The sequence below is a fragment of the Elephas maximus genome, chromosome 11, assembly GCF_024166365.1.
Source record: "Elephas maximus indicus isolate mEleMax1 chromosome 11, mEleMax1 primary haplotype, whole genome shotgun sequence".
NCBI classification, from domain to species: domain Eukaryota; kingdom Metazoa; phylum Chordata; class Mammalia; order Proboscidea; family Elephantidae; genus Elephas; species Elephas maximus.
In genome coordinates this window covers 110,068,120-110,089,267 of record NC_064829.1, presented here as the reverse complement: position 1 = coordinate 110,089,267, position 21,148 = coordinate 110,068,120, and the positions used below count along the sequence as shown (strand labels likewise).

General features: G+C 41.8%; 1 protein-coding gene across 1 annotated transcript in view; it reads left to right on the top strand.

The window, feature by feature from the left end:
• Positions 1-17,606, top strand: part of LOC126086297 (cytochrome P450 2B11-like) — a 38,093-nt gene extending 20,487 nt beyond the window's left edge. The window contains 5 exon segments of the mRNA XM_049902449.1: positions 5,608-5,784; positions 6,224-6,362; positions 7,532-7,719; positions 7,894-8,035; positions 17,425-17,606. Coding sequence (XP_049758406.1) covers positions 5,608-5,784; positions 6,224-6,362; positions 7,532-7,719; positions 7,894-8,035; positions 17,425-17,606 — 828 coding nt within the window.
• Positions 17,607-21,148: the final 3,542 nt, after the last annotated feature.

Below are 21,148 nucleotides of genomic sequence, written 5' to 3'. Positions count from 1 at the left end.
CAAAGAAAGGTACTATATAATGATTAAAGGGATGATCCATCATGAAGCCACAATCATAATAAATATCTAGTCACCCAAAACAGAGCTCCAAAATACGTAAAACAAACTCTAACAGCACTGAAAAGAGAAACTGACAGTTCTGCAATAATAGTAGGAGACTTCAACACACCACTCTCAGTAAAGGACAGAACATCTAGAAAGAAACTCAACAAAGATACAGAAGATCTAAAGGACACAATCAGTCAACTTGACCTCACAGACATATATAGAACACTCTACCCAATAGATGCAAAGTACACATTCTTTTCCAACACACATGGAACATTGTCCAGAGACCACAACTTAGGCCACAGAGCAACCCTCAACAAAACCCAAAGCATTGAGATAATACAAAGTATCTTCTCTGATCACAATGCCATAAAAGTAGAAATTAGTAACAAGAAGAGCAAGGAAAAACATCAATTACATGAAAACTGAACACACCCTGCTTAAAAACTACTTGGTAATAGAAGAAACCAAAAATGGAATTAAAAAATTCCTAGAATCAAACAAGAATGAAAACACATCATACCAAAACCTTTGGGACACAGCAAAGGCAGCGCTCAGAGGTCAATTTATAGCAATAAATGCATACATCAAAAAAGAAGAAAGGGGCAAAATCAAAACATTAGCTACACAACTTGAACAAATAGAAAGAACAGCAGAAGAAGCTTATAAACACCAGAAGGAAGGAAATAATAAAGATCAGAGCAGAAATAAACGAAACAGAGACTAGAAAAACAATAGAAAGAATCAACAAAACCAAAAGTTGGTTCTTTGAAAGGATCAACAAAATCGACAAACCACTGGCCAAACTGACAAAAGAAAAACAGGAGAGGATGTAAATAACCCAAATAAGAAATGAAATGGTGGACAGTACAACAGACCCAACTGAAATAAAAAGGATCATAACTGAGTATTATGAAAAACTATACTCCAACAAATTTGAAAACCTAGAGGAACTAGACAAATTTCTAGGAACACACTAACTACCCAAACTAACACAAACTGAAGTTGAAAATCTGAATAGACCTATAACAAGAGGAGAGATTGAAAAGGTAATTTTAAAAAACTCCCAACAAAAAAAGCCCTGGCCCAGATGGCTTTACTGGAGAATTCTACTAAACATTCAGAGAAGTGCTTACACCAGTACTACTCAAACTATTTCAGAACACAGAAAAGGAAGGGATATTTCTGAATTCGTTCCATGAGGCCGGCATAAACCTGATAACAAAATGAAGCAAAGACACTACAAAAAAATAAAATTACAGACCAATATCTCTCATGAATTTAGATGCAAAAATTCTCAACAAAATTCTAGCCAACAGAATTCTGAATCATATCAAAAAAATAATACACCATGATCAAATAGGATTCATACCAGGTATGCAAGGATGGTTCAACATTAGAAAATCAATCAACATAATCCACCACATAAATAAAAAGAAGAGAATCACATGATCATCTCAATCAACACAGAAAAGACATTGGATAAGGTCCAACGCTCATTCCTGATAAAAAGTCTCAATAAAATAGGTACAGAAGGGAAATTCTTCAACATAATAAAGGGCATCTATACAAAAGGAAGGAACAGCCAACATCATTCATAATGAAGAGAGGCTGAAAACATTGGCCTTGAGAACAGGAACAAGACAAGGATGTCCTTTATCACCATTCCTATTCAACATTGTGCTGGAAGTCCTAGCTAGAGCAATAAGGCAAGAAAAGAAATAAAGGGCATCCAAATTGGTAAGGAAGAAGTAAAACTGTCCTTATTTGCAGGTGCAGATGATGTGATACTATACACAGAAAACCCAAAAGACTCCACAGGAAAACTACTAGAACTGATAGAAAGATTCAGCAGAGTAGCAGGATACAAGATAAACATACAAAAATGAGCTGGATTCCTATACGCCAATAAAGAGAAAGATGAAAAGGAAATCAGGAAAACAATATCATTTATAATATCCCCTAAAAAAAAAAAAAAAAAAACTTAGGAATAAATCTAACCAGGGATGTAAAAGACCTATACAAAGAAAACTACAAAACACTGCTGCAAGAAACCAGAACAGATCTACATAAATGGAAAAGCATACTGTACTCATGAATAGGTAGACTCAACTTTGTGAAAATGTCAATTCTAACAAAAGCAATCTACAAATACAATGCAATCTCGATCCAAATACCAACAACATTCTTTAAAGACATGGAAAACCTAATCATTAACTTTATATAGAGAGGGAAGAAGCTCTAGATAAGTAAAGCACCATTGAAGAAGAATAAAATAGGAAGTTCACACTATCTGACCTCAGAACCTACTGTACAGGTATGGTAGTCAAAACAGCCTGGTACTGGTACAATGACAGATATATTGACCAATGAAACAGAATTGAGAACCCAGATGTAAATTCATGCACCTACAGTTACCTGATCCTCGACAAGGGCCCAAAATCCATCAAATGGGGAAAAGACAGTCTTTTTAACAAATGGTGCTGGCAAAACTGGATGTTGATCTGCAAAAAAAAATGAAACAGGACCCATACCTCACATCGTACACAAAAACTAATTCAAAATGGATCAAAGACATAAATATAAAGCCCAAAACTATAAAGATCATAGAAAAAAAATAGAATCAATGCTAGAGGCCCTAATACATGGCATTAATAGGACACAAACCATAACTAACAACACACAAACTCCAGAAAATAAGCTAGATAACTGGAATTTTCTAAAAATTAAACATTTATACTTATCAAAAGACTTCAAAACATCATCCTGAGACCAGAAGAACTAGATGGTGCCCGACCACAACCGATGACTGCCCTGACAGGGAGCACAACAGAGAACCCCTGAGGGAGCAGGAGATCAGTGGGATGCAGACCCCAAATTCTCATAAAAAGACCAGACTTAATGGTCTGACTGAGACTAGAAGAATCCCGGCGGTCATGGTCCCCAAACCTTCTGTTGGCCTAGGACAAGAACCATTCCCGAAGACAACTCATCAGACATGGAATGGACTGGACAATAGGTTGGAGAGAGATGCTGATGAAGGGTGAGCTACTTGTATCAGGTGGACACTTGAGACTGTGTTGGCATCTCCTGTCTGCAGGGGAGATGGGAGGGTAGAGAGGGCTAGAAACTGGCAAAATGGTCACGAAAGGGGAGACTGGAAGGAGGAAGCGGGCTGACTCATTAGGGGGAGAGTAAATGGGAGTATGTAGTAAGGTGTATATAAGCTTATATGTGACAGACTGACTTGATTTGTAAACTTTCACTTAAAGCACAATAAAAATTATTTTTTAAAAAAAGACTTCAAAACAGTAAAGAGAGAATCTACAGATTGGAAAAAAATTTTGGCTATTACAAATCAAAGTTCTAATGTTTAAAATCTACATGAAAATCCAACACCTCTACAACAAAAAGACAATTCAATTTAAAAATGGGTAAAGGAAATGAACAGACACTTCACCAAAGAAGACAATCAAGCAACTAACAGACACATGTGGCAATATTTGCCGTCACTAGCCATTAGAGAAATGCAAATCAAAACCACATTACCGGCATGAATCCAAAAAACAGAAAATAACAAATGTTGGGGAGGCTGTGGGGAAATTGGAACTCTTATGCACTTCTAGTAGGAATGCAAAATGTTACACCCATTTTGGAAAACGATATGGCACTTCCTTAAAAAGCTAGAAATAGAAATACCGTATGATCCTGCAATCCCCCTCGTAGGAATATAGCCTAGAGAAATGAGTCGTCACACAAATAGACACATGCACACCCATGTTCATTGCAGCATTGTTCACAATAACAAAAAGATGGAAACAACCCAAGTGCCCATCAACAGGTGAATGGATAAACAAACTATGGTACATACGCATTGGAGTAACTATGCAACGATAAAGAACAATGATGAATATGCAAAGCATCTCACAACAGGATAAATCTAGAGGGCATCATGCTGAGTGAAATAAGTCAACGGCAAAAGGACAAATATTGTATGAGACCACTACTATAAAAACTCAGGAAAAGGTTTACACACAAAAAGAAACAATCTCTGATGGTTACGAGGGTGGGTGGGGATGGAAAAATACTAAATGGGCAATAGATAAGTGGTAACTTTGGTGAAGGGCAAGATAGTACATAATACTGGGGAAGCCAGCACAACTTGTACAAGGCAAGGTCATGGAAGCTCCATAGACACATTCATACTCTCTGAGAGACCAAATTGCTGGGCTGAGGGGTGTGGGGACCATGGTCTTGGAGAACATCTAGCTCAATTGGCATAACGTAGTAGTTTGTAAAGAAAATGTTCTCTGTTCTACTATAGTGAATAGCTTCTGGGGTCTTAAAAGCCTGTGAGTGGCCATCTAAGACAACTCCACTGGTCTCACCCCTTCGGGAGCAAGGGAGAATGAAGAAAACTAAAGATACGATAGAAAGATTAGTCCAAAGGACTAGTGAACCACAACTACCAAGGCCTCCATCAGAATAAGTCCAGTAGAACTAGATGGTGCCTGGCTACCACCACTGACTGCTCTGATAGGGATCACAAGAGAGGGTCCCAGGCAGAGCCGGAGAAAAATGTAGAACAAAATTCTAAGTCACAAAAAAAGACCAGACTTACTGGCCTGACAGAGACTGGAGAAACCCTGAGAGTATGGCCCCCGGACACCCCTTTAGCTCAGTAATGAAGTCATGCCTGTTTTATAGGCAGGCCCATAAAACAAAATGAGACAAAGGGACACACCAGCCCAGCAGCAAGGACTAGAAGGCAAGAGGAAGCAGGAAAACTGGTGATTCGGAAGCCAAGGTGGAGAAGGGAGAGTGTTGGCGTGTCCTGGGGCTGTTAGACAATGTCACAAAACAATATGTGTACTATTTAATAAGAAGCTAGTTCGTTTGTTTTTCATAAAATAATAATAATAAAAAAAAATAGTTCCAAGTAGTCAGCCGGCTCATTTGTGCAAGCACCAGTTCATCAATGCAGGACCCAGTGAGAGAGATGCAGAGTGGAAAGAGGCAGGGAGAAGTCTGAAAAAAGCAGTTAAACAGGCTGAGGTAGACAATGAGACACACGGAAAGCTGGAACCAAGACACGGAGGGAGAAAGAAAGGTGGAAAAGGGGAGGGATAGGGAGGTGGGGCAAACAAAAAGAAACGTGGATGAGGTAGGAGGACGCAGAAAGAGAAAAATGTAAGGATAATGGATCAATGGAGACATAAAATCAGAGTGAGGGGCTCAAGTCAATGGATTTATCAATTGACCAATAATAGATAAAAGAACACACATTGTCCGGAAGAGAGAAAACCGGAAAGAGAGAGATGGAAAACAAAGAAAGATGTAGAAGGACATAAACAGAAGAGACAGACCCCAGATGCAAAGAGCTGGAGTCAAAAGATAAAGATGACAAAGAGATCTATCTCTGCATCTCTGTATCATCATCTATTTCTAGAGAGAGATTCCTCGCGGAGGTACTAGGACTCAGGAGGGCCGCCCTCTCCCTGTGACCCCACTAGCTCAGCCCCAGGTGGACCTCACATCACAGTCCCCCCTTTTTCTCAGGTGCTGGAGCTCTCCAGGGACTTCCTGCAGTATTTTCCCGGCCCACACTGGCAAATCTACAAAAACGTGCAGGAAGTCAGCGCCTTCATTTGCCGCAGCGTGGAAAAACACCGGCAAACGCTGAACCCGAGCGCCCCCCGGGCCTTCATTGATACCTACCTGCTCCGCATGGACAAAGTGGGGTCCAGGGCAGGGGAGGGAGGGAAGGGAAGGGAAGGAGAAGAAGCTGGGAGCGGAGAAGAAGGGAGGGGAAAGGAAAAGAAAGGGAGAGTGGGGAGGAGGCGTCAAGAACAGAGGTTGCGGAGGGGAGAACAGCAAAGGGGAGAAAAGATGAGGAAGGGAAAGAGAATGGAGGTGAAAGGAAGAAAGCAGGCAAGAGATCAAAATGGCGGTAGCGGGGGCGGCGGGACGGCCGGTTGGGAGACAAACTCACCAAAAGGCTGGAAAGATAGAAATAGAGCAAGACGGAAAAGAAATAGAGATGGTTGGACACACAGCGCAAAGCCAAAGGGTGCATACGGTGGCAGAGGCCCAGAAACAGGAGAAAAGCGCCAAGAGACTTGCGTGCTGCAAGGCACCAGCCTTCCCTGACGCGAGCCCTGCCTTTCTGACCCAGAAGTCAGACCCCGACACCGAGTTCCACCACAGGAACCTCATTCTCACCGCACTGTCTCTCTTCTTCGCTGGCACTGAGACCACCAGCACCACTCTCCGCTACGGATTCCTGCTCATGCTCAAATACCCCCACATCGCAGGTGGCTGAAGCGGGGAAAGACAATCCCAGAGGGACCTTCCGACCCATCTTTGGGCTGCAGAAGTGGAACTACGGACCCTGTGTGAATAAGAGAGGCAACAATGGTTTCTGACCTCGGAGGCACTGCAGGCTTTGGATTTAGTTTCCAACTAAATCGGCCGTGTTAATGGATGGATAATCTGTCCATCTCTCCTCTCAATGGCTTCATCCTCACTCCCTCATGGATTGACTCATCCATCCATCCATGAATTATGTTTTATTCCTTAGTCCTTCCATCATTCATTTTTTCAATTCATCCTCCATCCATCCGTTATTTCATTTACCCACTTAATAAGTCACTCGTTTGTTTACTCATGTAATCATTAATTTATTAATCTATCATTCAATACACTCATTCACTTATTTTTTTATATTTCCATTCATTCGCCAATTTATTCATTAATTTATTCCTCCATCAATCAAGCCATCCATTCATTCATCTGAATTTTTCATTCATTGGGTTCATTGATTTGACTGTGGATGATTTATTAACCTATGACTCATTAATTGGTCTATTTATTGATCAGTAGGTGAATACATAATCCATTCATTGATTTGTTCACTCATCAGTCTTTCCAATCATGAATAAATCCACCCATGGATTGATGGATTGATGTATTTATTCACTTATTTATTTAGCTGTGCAAGAATTAATCTATTCATCTAACACACTGTTATATTCCTGAGGACTTCGCACAGTGCCTCGCATATAACACAGACAATAAATATTAGTTAGTTTTCTAGTAATCTTAGAGGGAGAATTTTGACAAAAAGCTCTTCTACAGATAACATTGAATCCACAAAAATATTTACCCACAAGGGAAGGTCAAAAGTGATTTCCCTTTAGATTGAAGACATGCATATGTGTGTGCACGTGTGTATGTATGTGTGTATACTTGTGCATGTAAGGAGAGAATCCATAACATTTCAAAGGGTTAGAATCCTTGTTGCTTCCCTCCTCCACTCCCTCTCCAGCTGATTACTCTGAGGGGTGTCAATATTCCAACCCTTTACTGTAGATTTTCCCTGGCATATTGACCCTAGAAAGCAGTGTCCCCACTGAAATGCCTCTTTGAAATGCCTGCTTCAATGAAGTGAATCAGAGATTCATCAGTCCCTTGTTCTGTGCAGAAAAAGTCCAAAAGGAAATTGATGAGATAATTGGCTCACATCGCCCTCCAGCTCTCGAGGACCGAGCCAAAATGCCGTACACCGATGCAGTCATCCACGAGATTCAGAGATTCGGGGACCTTCTCCCTGTTAGCTTGCCCCACTTGGTCACCAAAGACACTCACTTCCGAGGGTACATCATCCCCAAGGTGAGGACCGCTGGGCTCCTGCATCTCTCCTGTGTGGGCATCCTGGTTTCTCTTAATCTCAACACTTGACCACTTCTATGACTAGGGTTCCCTTGTTGTTTTTCTTGAGGGGGGGAGGGTGCAGGTAGAGAGGTAGTGAAATCTTTTGATCGGTTCCTTCTATCCTTCCCTCAGGACACTGAAGTAGTTCCCATCCTGAGCACTGCTCTCCATGACCCACGTTACTTTGAAAAACCAGATGAATTCAACCCTGACCACTTTCTGGATGACAAGGGGGCACTGAAGAAGAATGATGCTTTTATGCCCTTCTCCATAGGTAAGCTGGACACATGCTCCTTTCCCCAAACACCAGAGTGCAGGTTCCATCCCCTCTTCTAGACAAACAATGATAGGCCATTTATTGAACACTTACTAGATGCCAGTTACGTATGTTATCCCATTCCATTTTCACTACAACCTTAGAGGGGGCTTGAGACATGAGATTGTGTCCCAAAGACACATCTTGGTAAGCAGAACACTGAGCAAGTATTTTAACCTCTCCCTGGGTGGTAAAAATGGTTAGCACTTGGCTGCTAACAAAAGGTTGGAGGTTTGAGTCCACCCAAAGCACCTCAGAAGAAAGGCCTGAAGATCCACTTCTGAAAAAAATACTCCATTGAAAACCCTATGCAGCACAGTTTTACTCTGACACGTATGAGGTCACCATGAATTGGAATCTATCTGATGGCAACTGATTTTTTTAAACTTCAGTGTATAAATTTGCTTCCAAAAAAACCTGTTGAGCACTATTCTGAACCCAATGCTCTATTAGGGACTGAATATAATACATGAGACAAGTCACATAGACACAGTCCTCACCCCAGGTAATTCACAGTCCAGCTGGGGGCTTTGAGGGACCATAAGGAGAAGCTTATCTAAGGAACTGGCATCTAAACTAAGACCTCATAGGTGAATATTAGTCAACCACTGAAAGAATATTCCAGGGAAAGAGAACAGCAAGGGCCTGAAGGTGGAGACAGCATGGTATGTTTGAGAAACTATAAGAAATCCAGTGGGTCTAGTGTCTAGTTTATGGGATGGGATATAGGTGAAGAGCTCAGCTGGGCAGCATCTTGAAGGCTGGAGGAGGAATAAGAATTTATTCTGTGGGCACTGAGGAGCCTGGAAAGGAGATTGACATGCTCTGACTTGTCTCTAACCCCGTCCTCCACTCTTTGCCTCCATCCAGAGAAAATCCCAACACCCAGGGTCCTCATCCTTTGGGAGAAAGGAAGAGCCCAGAAACAAGTCTCCAGTCTTGAGTTTCATCAGAGACTTCAGTGATCCAGACCCTGGCCCTGCCTAGTGCCAATGGCCTACTCTCTCATTTCATCTTGAATGAGAACATATGGGGAGGTGGGATGGGGGTCAATCTCCCTATCCAATAGTCCTATCCAAAGTTTACAGAGAAACAGAGATGTAGAGAAATAAAGATAAAGACTGATTGGGGATGGAGCAATAATGAGAGTGAGAAACAGAGAGGGACAAAGAGACCCAATTTGAGAGAGACAGACAGAGACAAGGAAAGAGAGTGGCAGAAAGAGACAGAGATAGAAAAATTCAAAGAATGAATGTGAGGCTATAGACTTTGAGGCTGAGGAAGAAGAGAGAGAGAAGGAGGAAGGGGAGGAGGGAAGAGAAGAAAGAGGTGAAAGAAGAGTAAGAGAAACAGATTAAGAGAGAAAAAAGAATGACATAGTGGAGAGAGAAAGGTGTGAGTCAGGGTTGTATCCTTTCACCATATATTCAATCTGTACACTGAGAAAATAACCAGAGAACCTGGACTACATGAAGAAGAATGGGCATCAGGATTGGTGGAAGACCCATAAACTGCGTTATGGAGATGACGGAGCCTTGCTTGCTGAAAGTGAAGAGAACTTGAAGCACTTACTAATGAAGATCAAAGACTAAAGCCTTCAGTATGGATTATACCTCAACATAAAGAAAATAAAAATCCTCACACCTGGACCCATAAGCAATATTGTGATAAACAGCGAAAAGATTAAAGTTGTCAAGGATTTTATTTTATTAGTATCCACACTCAACACCCATGGAAGCAGCAGTCAAGAAATCAAATGATGTATTGCATTGGGCAAATCTGCTGCAAAAGACCTCTTTACACTGTTGAAAGGCAAAGATGTCACCTTGAAGACTAAGGTGCACCTGTCCCAGGCCATGGTGTTTTTGATCACTTCATATGAATGTGAAAGCTGGACAATGAATAAGGAAGACCGAAGAAGAATTGTGGTGTTGGAGAAGAGTATTGAATATTCCATGGACTGCCAAAAGAATGAACAAATCTGTCTTGGAAGAAGTACAACCAGAATGCTTCTTAGAGGCAAGGATGGTGAGACTATGTCTCACATACTTCGGACATGTTGTCAAGAGGGATTAGTCCTTGGAGAAGGACATCATACTTGATAAAGTAGAGGGTCAGCGAAAAAGTAGAAGACCCTCAACAAGATGGACTGACACAGTTGGCTGCAACAATGGGCTCAAGCATAACAAGGATTGTGAGGATGGCATAGGACTTGGCTGTGTTTCGTGCTGTTGTACATAGGGTTGCTAATAGAATCGACACAACTGCACCAAAGACAACAAAAAATGCTGTTGGCATTTGTATCCGGATTGCATTGTATTTGTAGATTGGGTACAATTCACATTTTCACAAATGTTGAGTCTACCTATCCATGAGCTTGGCATGTTTTTCCATTTACATAGGTATCTTTTGGTTTCTTGCAGTAGTGTTTTGTAGTTTTCTTTGTGTAGGTCTTTTACGTCCCTGGTTAGATCTATTCCTAAGTATTTTATTTTTTTAGGGGCTATTATAAATGGTATTGCTTTCTTGATTTCCTTTTCATCATTCTCTTTATTGGTGTATAGGAATCCAACTGATTTTTGTATGTTTATCTTGTATCCTGCTATTCTGTTGAACGTGTCTTTCAGTTCCAGTAGCTTTTTTGTGGAGTCTTTTGGGTTCTTTATGTGTAGTATCATGTCACCCACAACAGGGACAGTTTTACTTCTTCATTACCAATTTGAATGCCCTTTATTTATTTGTCTTGCCTATTGCTCTAACTAGGACTGCCAGCACAATGTGAAACAGGAGTGGTGATAAACGGCATCCTTGTCTTGTTCCTGTTCTCAGGGGGAAAGTTTACAGCTTCTTTCCATTAACAATGATGTTTGGGGAGCCAAGATGGCTGACTAGGTCGAAGCTACCTCAGATCCCTCTTGCAACAAAGACTCGGAAAAACAAGTGAATCGATCACATACATGACAATCTGTGAACCCTGACCATCAAACACAGATCTAAAGAGTTGACCTGAGTGACAGGGGAGTGAAAAGCTATGCCCAGAAGCAGCGACCGCTTCTGGAACCGGCGTCCAGCTCCACAGTCTTGAGCCTTCGTGGTTTCCGGGTGCCGAGTGGCGGGGCTGATTGTGGCTTGCTGGGGAGGGGCAGGCCCGGGACACAGCCCTAACCCCTAGCTCCCTGGGGTAACCTCGGTAGAGACTCAGCCAGCGCAAGCAGGCTGCACACTGATGAGGCTAACGAAAGAATGAGCAACCACGGGGAAGGAGCAACTGTTTTCGGAGCCTGGAGCCAGCTTCCCAGTCAGAAAACCTTGGTGCTGGGCTTTGGACTAGGCGCAGGGGAGCTGAGTAGGGCTTCCTGAGGCAGCGCAAAAATGGGAGGCAGCCCTAGCCCCCTGAAGTGAACTCGGGGGAAGTCCAGCCAGCGTATAAAGGCAGCGCAAGGAAGTGGCTGACAGGAGAAGTCACCAGGAGGTGGCAACTGGTTTTGGAGCCTGGAGTGCAGCGTCCTAGCCAGGGAACCTTGTTGCTGAGCTTTGAACTGAGAGCGGAGGAGCTGACCACGCCTTCTGAGACAGCACAAGCACAGGACTCAGGTCTGACCCTCGGGGGCAATCTCGACCCAGCTAGCAACACACAGGAATCTCAGATAAAACAGTCATCACCAAGCAAGATAAGTAACTTTGTCTATATTGCTGGGTGCCACTCTCTTCTATCTATCTGATCCCTCTCCTCCCTGCCCCAGGTGGCTTCCTTAACATTGGAATTTCCTGGGCCAGGGAGTGAACTGCTCTGGGGTTATTTGTTCTTTGGTTTTCTTTTTTCTTTTCCTGGCCCATTCTCCTGGCCTGAGAGAAGCTGGAATAACAATACAGAACTAGCTCCAGCCAAGCATATGAGATCCACAGTCTTTGGCTTTCATCCCTACAGGGAACAAGGTGGTGGCTATTATAATGCAAAGGCAATTCTGACTGTAATTGTTTTAGCGGAGCACTGGAAAGACAAGTTTTGCAGGTCTGATATCTGTACCTATTAAACAGAGCCCTCACTGATCCACAACGGGGAACTGAGGGCTGAAGCTCCACCCAAACCACCTAGCCACCTGCCAAAGGGGTCTGAGAATACTGACACCTACCAGTATTTAGAGGTACATGCATTGGGTGCCTAAGGTACAGCTGTAGAGCCCACCCACCAAAGTGCTTTAGGAATAGAGACACACCTACCTCACTGGCACATGGGGGAAGGCTGTCAGCACCCTGCCCCCCCCCAGAGTGTGACTCCCTGCTGCTACTAGAATCTGGTGCACACAACTATCACCATTACTCCTCTAAGTAAATAGATGACAGTCTACACCACACACTTGGTGACCCAAAATCAGAACACCTAAGCTCATTCTATTCAAGAATAGTGAATGGACTCTTAGGCTTATGTATCCAGTAACAGCCCAAACCAGCTGGTAATAGGACATAAGTGATTCAAAGGCTACAATAATCAAGACAGTACAATCTAGTAGCCTATCTGTGAATATTGAAAGAAAACAAAACAAGACTCAGTGAGCAAATATAAAATAAATCATTACAATATGTTATAGGTGGCTCGGAGACAGCAGTCAATATCAAACCACATAAAGAAGCAGACCATGATTGCTTCTACAATTCCCCAAATTAAAGAATCAAAATCTTTCCCAAATGAAGACACAATCCTGGAATTGCCAGATGCAGAATATAAAAAACTAATATACAGAATGCTTCAAGACATCAGGGATGACCTCAGAAATGAAATAAGGCAATCTACAGAAAAAGCCAAGGAACACACTGATAAAGCAGCTGAAGAAATCAAAAAGATTATTCAAGAACATAGTGGAAAAATTAATAAGCTGCAAGAATCCATAGAGAGAGAGCACTCAGAAATCCAAAAGATTAACAGCAAAATTACAGAATTAGACAACTCAGTAGGAAGTCAGAGGAGCAGAATCGAGCAGTTGGAATGCAGAGTGGGGGAGCTGGAGGGTAAGGCAATTGACACCAATATAGTTGAAGAAAAATCAGATAAAAGAATTAAAAAAAATGAAGAAACCCTAAGAATCATGTGGGACTCTATCAAGAAGAATAACTTGCGTGTGATTGGAGTTCCAGAACAAGGAGGGATAACAGAATACACAGAGAGAGAATAGTTGAAGATCTGTTGGCAGAAAACTTCCCTGGCATCATGAAAGACGAAAGGATATCGATCCAAGATGCTCATCGAACCCCACATAAGACTGATCCAAAAAGAAAATCACCAAGGCATATTATCATCAAACTTGCCAAAACCAAAGATAAAGAGAAAATTTTAAAAGCAGCTAGGGATAAAAGAAAAGTCTCCTACAAAGGAGAATCAATAAGAATAAGTTCAGACTACTCACAGAAACCGTGCAGTCAAGAAGGCAACGGGATGACATATATAGGGCACTGAAGGAGAAAAACTGCCAGCCAAGGATCATATATCCAGCAAAACTCTCTCTCAAATATGAAGGTGAAATTAAAACATTTACAGATAAACACAAGCTTAGAGAATTTGCAAAAACCAAACCAAAGCTACAAGAATTACTAAAGGAAATTGTTTGGTCAGAAAATCAATAATATCAGATTTTACTGGGCTGGTTACCAACACAACACAAGGTCACAGAACAGAACACTCTGATATCAACTCAAATAGGGAAATCACAAAACAAATTAAGATTAATTTTAAAAAGAAAAAAATGCTCAAAACAGGGAATCATTGAAGTCATTATGTAAAAGATCACAATAATCAAAAAGAGGGACTAAATGCAGGAGGCATAGATCTTCCATATGGAGAGGAAAGCAAAGCGATATAGGACGATACAAGTTAGGTTTTTACTTAGAAAAATAGGGGTAAATATTAAGGTAACCACAAAGAGGTCTAACAATTCCATAATTCAAAATAAAAACCAAGAAAAACATAACGACTCAGCAAACATAAATTCAACTACTATGAAAATGAGGAACACACAATTTACAAAGAAAAGCGTCTCAGCACAAAAAAGTGGAAAAATGAAATTGTCAACAACACATACAAAAAGGCATCAAAATGACAGCACTAAACTCATACTTAACTATAATTACGCTGAATGTAAATGGACTAAATGCACCAATAAAGAGACAGAGAGTCTCACACTGGATAAAGAAACATGATCCGTCTATATGCTGCCTACAAGAAACACACCTTAGACTTAGAGACACAAACTAAAACTCAAAGGATGGAAAAAAATATATCAAGCAAACAACAATCAAAAAAGAGCAGGAGTGGCAATATTAATTTCTGACGAAATAGACTTTAAAGTTAAATCCACCACAAAGGATAAAGAAGGACACTACATAATGCTTAAAGGGAAAATTTACCAGGAAGATATAACCATATTAAATATTTATGCACCCAATGACAGGGCTGCAAGATACATAAAACAAACTTTAACAGAACTGAAAAGTGAGATAGACACTCCACAATTATAGTAGGAGACTTCAACACACCACTTCCAGAGAAGGATAGGACATCCAGTAAGAAGCTCAATAAAGACACAGAAGACCTAATTGCTACAATCAACCAACTTGACCTCATAGACTTATACAGAACACTCCATCCAACAGCTGCAAAGTATACTTTTTTTTCTAGTGCACATGGAACATTCTCTAGAATAGGTCACATATTAGGTCATAAAAAAAAACCTTTGCAGAATCCAAAACATTGAAATATTACAAAGCATCTTCTCCTACCACAAGGCCATAAAAGTAGAAATCAATCAGAGAAAAATCAGGGAAAAGAAATCAAATACTTGGAAACTGAACAATACCCTGCTCAAAAAAGACTGAGTTATAGAAGACATTAAGGAGGAAACAAAGGAATTCATAGAATGCAACAAGAATGAAAACACTTCCTATCAAAACCTCTGGGACACAGCAAAAGCAGTGCTCAGAGGTCAATTTATATCAATAAATGCACACATACAAAAAGAAGAAAGAGCTAAAATCAGAGAACTGTCCCTTCAACTTGAACAAATAGAAAGTGAGCAACAAAAGAATCCATCAGGCACCAGAAGAAAACAAATAATAAAAATTAGAGCTGAACTAAATGAATTCGAGAACAGAAAAACAATTGAAAGAATTAACAAAGCCAAAAGCTGGTTCTTTGAAAAAATTAACAAAATTGATAAACCATTGGCCAGACTGACTAAAGAAATACAGGAAAGGAAACAAGTAACCCGATTAAGAAATGAGATGGGCCATATCACAACAGACCGAACGGAAATTAAAAGAATCATATCGGATTATTACAAAAAATTGTACTCTAACAAATTTGCAAACCTAGAAGAAATAGATGAATTCCTAGAAAAACACTACCTACCTAAACTAACACAATCAGAAGTAGAACGACAAAATAGACCCATAACAAAAAAAGAGATTGAAAAGGTAATCAAAAAACTCCCAACAAAAAAAAGCCCTGGCCCGGACGGCTTTACTGCAGAGTTCTATCAAACTTTCAGAAAAGAGTTAACACCACTACTACTAAAGGTATTTCAAAGCATAGAAAATGACGGAATACTACCTAACTCATTCTATGAAGCCACCATATCAGTTCAGAAGTACCCCTTTCTTTTCTAGGTTCTGAAATTGTTTGAATAGTACTGGTGCAAGCTCTTCTCTGAGTGTTTGGTAGAATTCTCCAGTGAAGCCATCTGGGCCAGGGTTTTCGTTGTTGTTGTTGTTGTTGGGATTTTTTTTTATTACCTTTAAAATCCCTTCTCTTGTTATGGGTCTGTTCAGATTTTTGACGTCAGTTTATGTTGATTTAGACAGGTAGTGTATTTCTAGAAATTTGTCCGTTCCCCCTAGGTTTTCAAGTTTGTTAGAGTATAATTTCTCATAGTACTTAGGTATGATCTTTTTTATTTCAGTTGGGTCTGTTGTACTGGCCACCATTTCATTTCTTATTTGGATTATTTGCATCCTCTCCTGTTTTTCTTTTGTCAGTTTGGCCAGTGGTTTGTCAATTTTGTTGATCCTTTCAAAGAACCAACTTCTGGTTTTGTTGATTCTTTCTATTATTTCTCTATTCTCTATTTCATTTATCTCTTCTATGATCTTTATTATTTCCTTTCTTCTGGTGTCTGTGGGCTTCTTTTGCTCTTCTTCTATTTGTTCAAGCTGTATAGCTAATGTTTTGATTTTGTTCTTTTCTTCTTATTTGTCGTGTGTGTCTATTGGTGTAAAATGACATCTGAGCACTGCTTTTGCTGTGTCCCAAAGATTTTGATGTGATGTGTTTTCATTCTCATTTGATAATAGGAATTTTTTATTCCATCTTTGATTTCTTCTATTACCCAGTAGTTTTTAAGGAATGTTTTATTCAGTTTAAATGTATATGATATTTTTTCCTTGCTGGAAACTCATGCTTTATATGACCTTTTAAAGATGATCAGTTTGCAAATTAAGAATCCCTTAAATAAAGGGAGAGAGCCACTCTCTGTCCCTGCCTTCATTTTCTGGCTTCCTTTGTTCTCATTTCTCTGCAAGTCCATGGTTTATACAATCTAATGGACTTTCCTTACCCCTCTAAGAATCTGAGGTAAGCCATGGACCTCATCTTCATGTGCATCATCCCTGTTCACCCTGAAATTTTATATACAATTTGGGGTTTTTCAGAATTCTTGAAGTCCATGAGCCTCGGGATGATACAAGAAGACAGACGTAGGTGCACCCACAATACCAGAGACACCCACAACAAACAATACACTCTGCCCCCACACACCCAGAGGCACACACAAAGTGATAGTTACACCTATAGGGTCCTGGATATGGGCCAGGTGCTAGTCTAAGTAATTTTACAAAAATTAATTCCTTCCTTTTCCTCATGACAGCCCTGTGAGGTAGGTAACATTATCCCCATATCAGAAATGAAGATTATTGAAAACGTTACATCAGAAGTACACACATATCTGCATATGTGGAGGCACCCCCCCCCACACACACACACAGACACACACAGTGCCAGAACTCGGTTCTCGCCCTCCCTGGGACCACTGATCTCTTTGGGAATCTAATAGAAGCTACAAATTCTCTCCTGGAAAGATGCACATGTCATACCCACTCAAAGATTTGCCCCCTGTTTCAAAAGGCTCAGGAACCCTCAAAAGTCCACCCTGAACCGCAGATGAAAGGCCAACCCCATGCAAATCTCTGGCAATGGACACAGGTGTCTGGGCTTTGGGATGTGACAAGACAAAGGGTTCCCCATGGAATGTACACCTGCCGCATGCCCACATTGGTAATCTCTCCCTCCTCTGTACCCACAGGGAAGCGCATTTGTCTTGGTGAAGGCATTGCCCGGGCTGAATTGTTCCTCTTCTTCACCACTATCCTCCAGAACTTCTCTGTGGCCAGCCCTGTGGCCCCCAAGGACATCAACATTACACCCCAGGAGAGTGGTGTGATCAAACTGCCCCCCGTGTATCAGATCCGCTTCCTGCCCTGCTGAGGGGGCACGGAAAGAGGTCAAAAGATTCCAGGGTCATCCAGTATCCCCACCTCTACAGAGGTGACTCCCTCCAAGTCTTCTTGCCTCTGAGAGACCTGCTACAAGCCAGTACCCTTCCCCCTCCTTAGTTGCCATTTCCATTGGAAAGTTCTTTCTGCGGTCTCACCTCCTTCCATCACACTTCAATTTTTCTAAAGACTCAAGGAGATTTTTTCTTTTCCCCTGAAATAGAACTCCAGAAATTGAAAGCAGCCTCAAAGATAGTCCAACCCCTTCCTTGGTGTAGATGAGGAAACAGGAGGCTCAAGGAGGAAAGTTGGCTCAGGATCTCTTTGCAGTTGTGCCTTCTGGACCACCACTCATGCTGAGTGACTTCTCCCTTTGCACAGGACAGCCGCAGCCTCCATTTGTCAATTTCTGTGCTCCATGAACTGTGCTAAAGGGCTCTGCATACATGAGCTCACTCCAATCCTCCTCCCAATTGTCCCATGTGGTGGGTGCAATGAACATGCCCATTTTACAGATGAGTAAACAGAGGCCAGGGGATGGCGTCAGTTGTCCGAGGGCACATCACTAGTGATCAGAGGAGCAAGATTCACAGGCTGCCTGTCTGGCTGTAGAACCCAAACTCTTCCTCGCAGGGTCTTCAACTGTGAATAGTCTCCCCATGCCCTCATTCTTAGGTGCCTCTGCCTATTTGTTCCCTCCATGAAAGGGCCTCCTCAGCCCATGCCCTCTCTGTTGTATGATTCTGGTACCCTGTCCTCTCTGATGTTTCCTTTAAATCCCCTGAGATTCAAATAAACATCCAAAGCCCGACATGCCAGAGCCAGGTGGCAATCTGTGTCATTTTGGGTGTGACTATTTTTTGTCAGATCCACAGGAACCTAAGACAACCTTTCCCTCACCTCAGTTCTGTTGTCTTGTTCATCCCTGTACTCTCAACACCTGGAGCAATGCATGACATAAGACAGTGTTCAAAATATTTGCTGAGGAATGAATCAATGAATCAGTGAATGAATGAATGAATGGCTAAATCAGTCACCTACAAGCCCAAAACGGACCTAGAAATCCCATCAGAGCTTGTCTCCATTTCCATATCTCACTCTCTTCCGATGCACAAAATAAATCCCTGTTTCCCAGTCGGTACATGTTACCCCTTATTCAGCCTAACATTTAAGCTTGATCCTTCACGTCGCCCTGCCACCCTCTGACAAAATTGGCTGTGCACACATGTGTGTCTAACTCTCCCCAGTCCTCCGGCTCTCAGCACACATCTTCTCCAACTCCTCCTTCAGGCAGCCCACCTCCTACTGGACCCAATCTTCCAGGCTCCCCCTACCCAAGCCCAGGTCTCCAAGAGTGGACAGGGCAAACCTCCTCAGAGTTCTACATCACTCACCCAGGCTGAAGGCAATGCCTGCAGGGAGAGGCCTGGGTTTAAAGTAGGGCTGTCTGGCTGCCAGAGGACATCACACTAACAAGGAACTAAAATCATAGGAGAAGTGAGGTGGAAGTGGGCAAGAAAGGCATGTCTGTGGACCCTGAGATAGAATCAGGGGAGCACAGTGTAGAGGAGGGGGGAGGAGTGGGAAATGGTGGTCTCAGTCAGCAGTGGTCAGCAGGGGCCAGGCTTTGAGGATCCGGGGAGCCAGGACCATGTCCTGAGAGCAATGGGAGGCCCTGAAGGACATTTTAGAAATGCAAGGACATGACTGGGTGTGCATCTCAGAGACATATTCAGGTCAATGTCTTTCCCAATTCACCTTCTTTTGAGCAGTTGGAGGATATGTTATCCAATTTCTCTTAAATGCTCAGAGTTCTAATAAGTTCTGAGGAGTCCTGGGGTGCTGCAAACAGTTAGTATGCTCAGCTGCTAACTGAAAGATAGGAGGCTCAAGTTCACCCAGAGGCACCTAGAAAAAAAGTCCTGGTTACCTGCTTCTGAAAAATCAGCCATTGAAAACCGTGCAGAACACAGCTCTACTCTGACATACATGAGGTTGCCATAAGTCAGAGTAAACTCCGGTGCAACTGTTTTTTTTTTTTTATATAATGGACCTATAAATAGATCTTGTTATATAATGTGCTTATCAGGAAGAACATATATTACTATATCACGAGTTTAGCTTGTTGTTGTTGTTAGGTGTCTTCGAGTAGGTTCCAACTCATAGTGACAATAGACAAAACACTGCCCAGTCCTGCGCCATCCTCACAATCTTTATTATGCTTCAGTCCATTGTTGCAGCCACTGTGTGAATACATCTCGTTGAAGGTCTTCTTTTTCACTGACCCTCTACTTCACCAAGCATGATGTTCTTCTCCAGGGACTGGTCCCTCCTAATAACGTATCCAAAGTATGTGAGACGTAGTCTCCTCATCCTTGCTTCTAAGGAGCATTCTGGTTGTACTTCTTCCAAGACATATTTATTTGTTCTTTTGTTCTTTTGGCAGTCCACGGTATATTTAGTATTCTTCAAAAACACCACAATTCAAAGGCGTCAATTCTTCTTCGGTCTTCCTTATTCATCGTACAGCTTTCACCTGTGTATGAGGCAATGGAAAACGCCATGGTTTGGTTCAGGTACACCTTAGTCTTCGATGTGACGTCTTTGCTTTAAAACACTTTGAAGAGGTCTGTTGCCGCAGATTTGCCCAATGCAATGCATCTTTTGATTTCCTGACTGTTGCTTCCATGGGTGTTTGATTGTGGATTCTAGTAAAATGAAATCCTTGACAACTTCGATCTTTTTTCCTTTTTCATGATGTTGCTCATTGGTCCAGTTGTGAGGATTTTTGTTTTCTTTATGTTGAGGTGTAATCCATACTGAAGGCTGTGGTCTTTGATCTTCATTAGTAAGTGCTTCAGGTCCTCTTCACTTTCAGCAAGCAAGATTCTTTCATCTCCGTAACGCAGGGTGTTAATGCGACTTCCTGCAATCTTGATGCCACATTCTTTTTCATACAGTCCAGCTTTTCAGATTATTTGCTCAGCATACAGATTGAATAGGTATGGTGAAAGGATACAACCCTGACGCACACATTTCCTGACTTTAAACCACGGAGTATCCCCTCGTTCTGTTTGAATGACTGCCTCTTGATCTATGTACAGTTCCTCATGAGCAAAATTAAGTGTTCCGGAATTTCCATTCTTCCCAATTGTTGGTTATGATCCACACAGTCAAGTGCCTTTGCACAGTCAATAAAACATGGGTAAACAACTTTCTGGTATTCTCTGCTTTCAGCCAGGATCCATCTGACATTAGAAATGATATTCCTAGTTCAATGTCCTCTTCTGAATCTGGCCTGAATTTCTGGTATTTCCTTGTCCATGTACTGCTGCAACCACTTTTGAATGATCTTCAGCATTCAGTGGCTGCTTCCATGGGTATTGATCAGTAATTGCTGGGGCTGGAATAAGGACCCAAGGTCAGTCCCAGATCACACAGCACAGCCAGAGCCAGATCCTGGTGTGAGCAAAGTCCATGGTGGCACCTCTCCATGGTTGGGAAAGTGCAGGTTCCACCCCTTAAAGATATCAG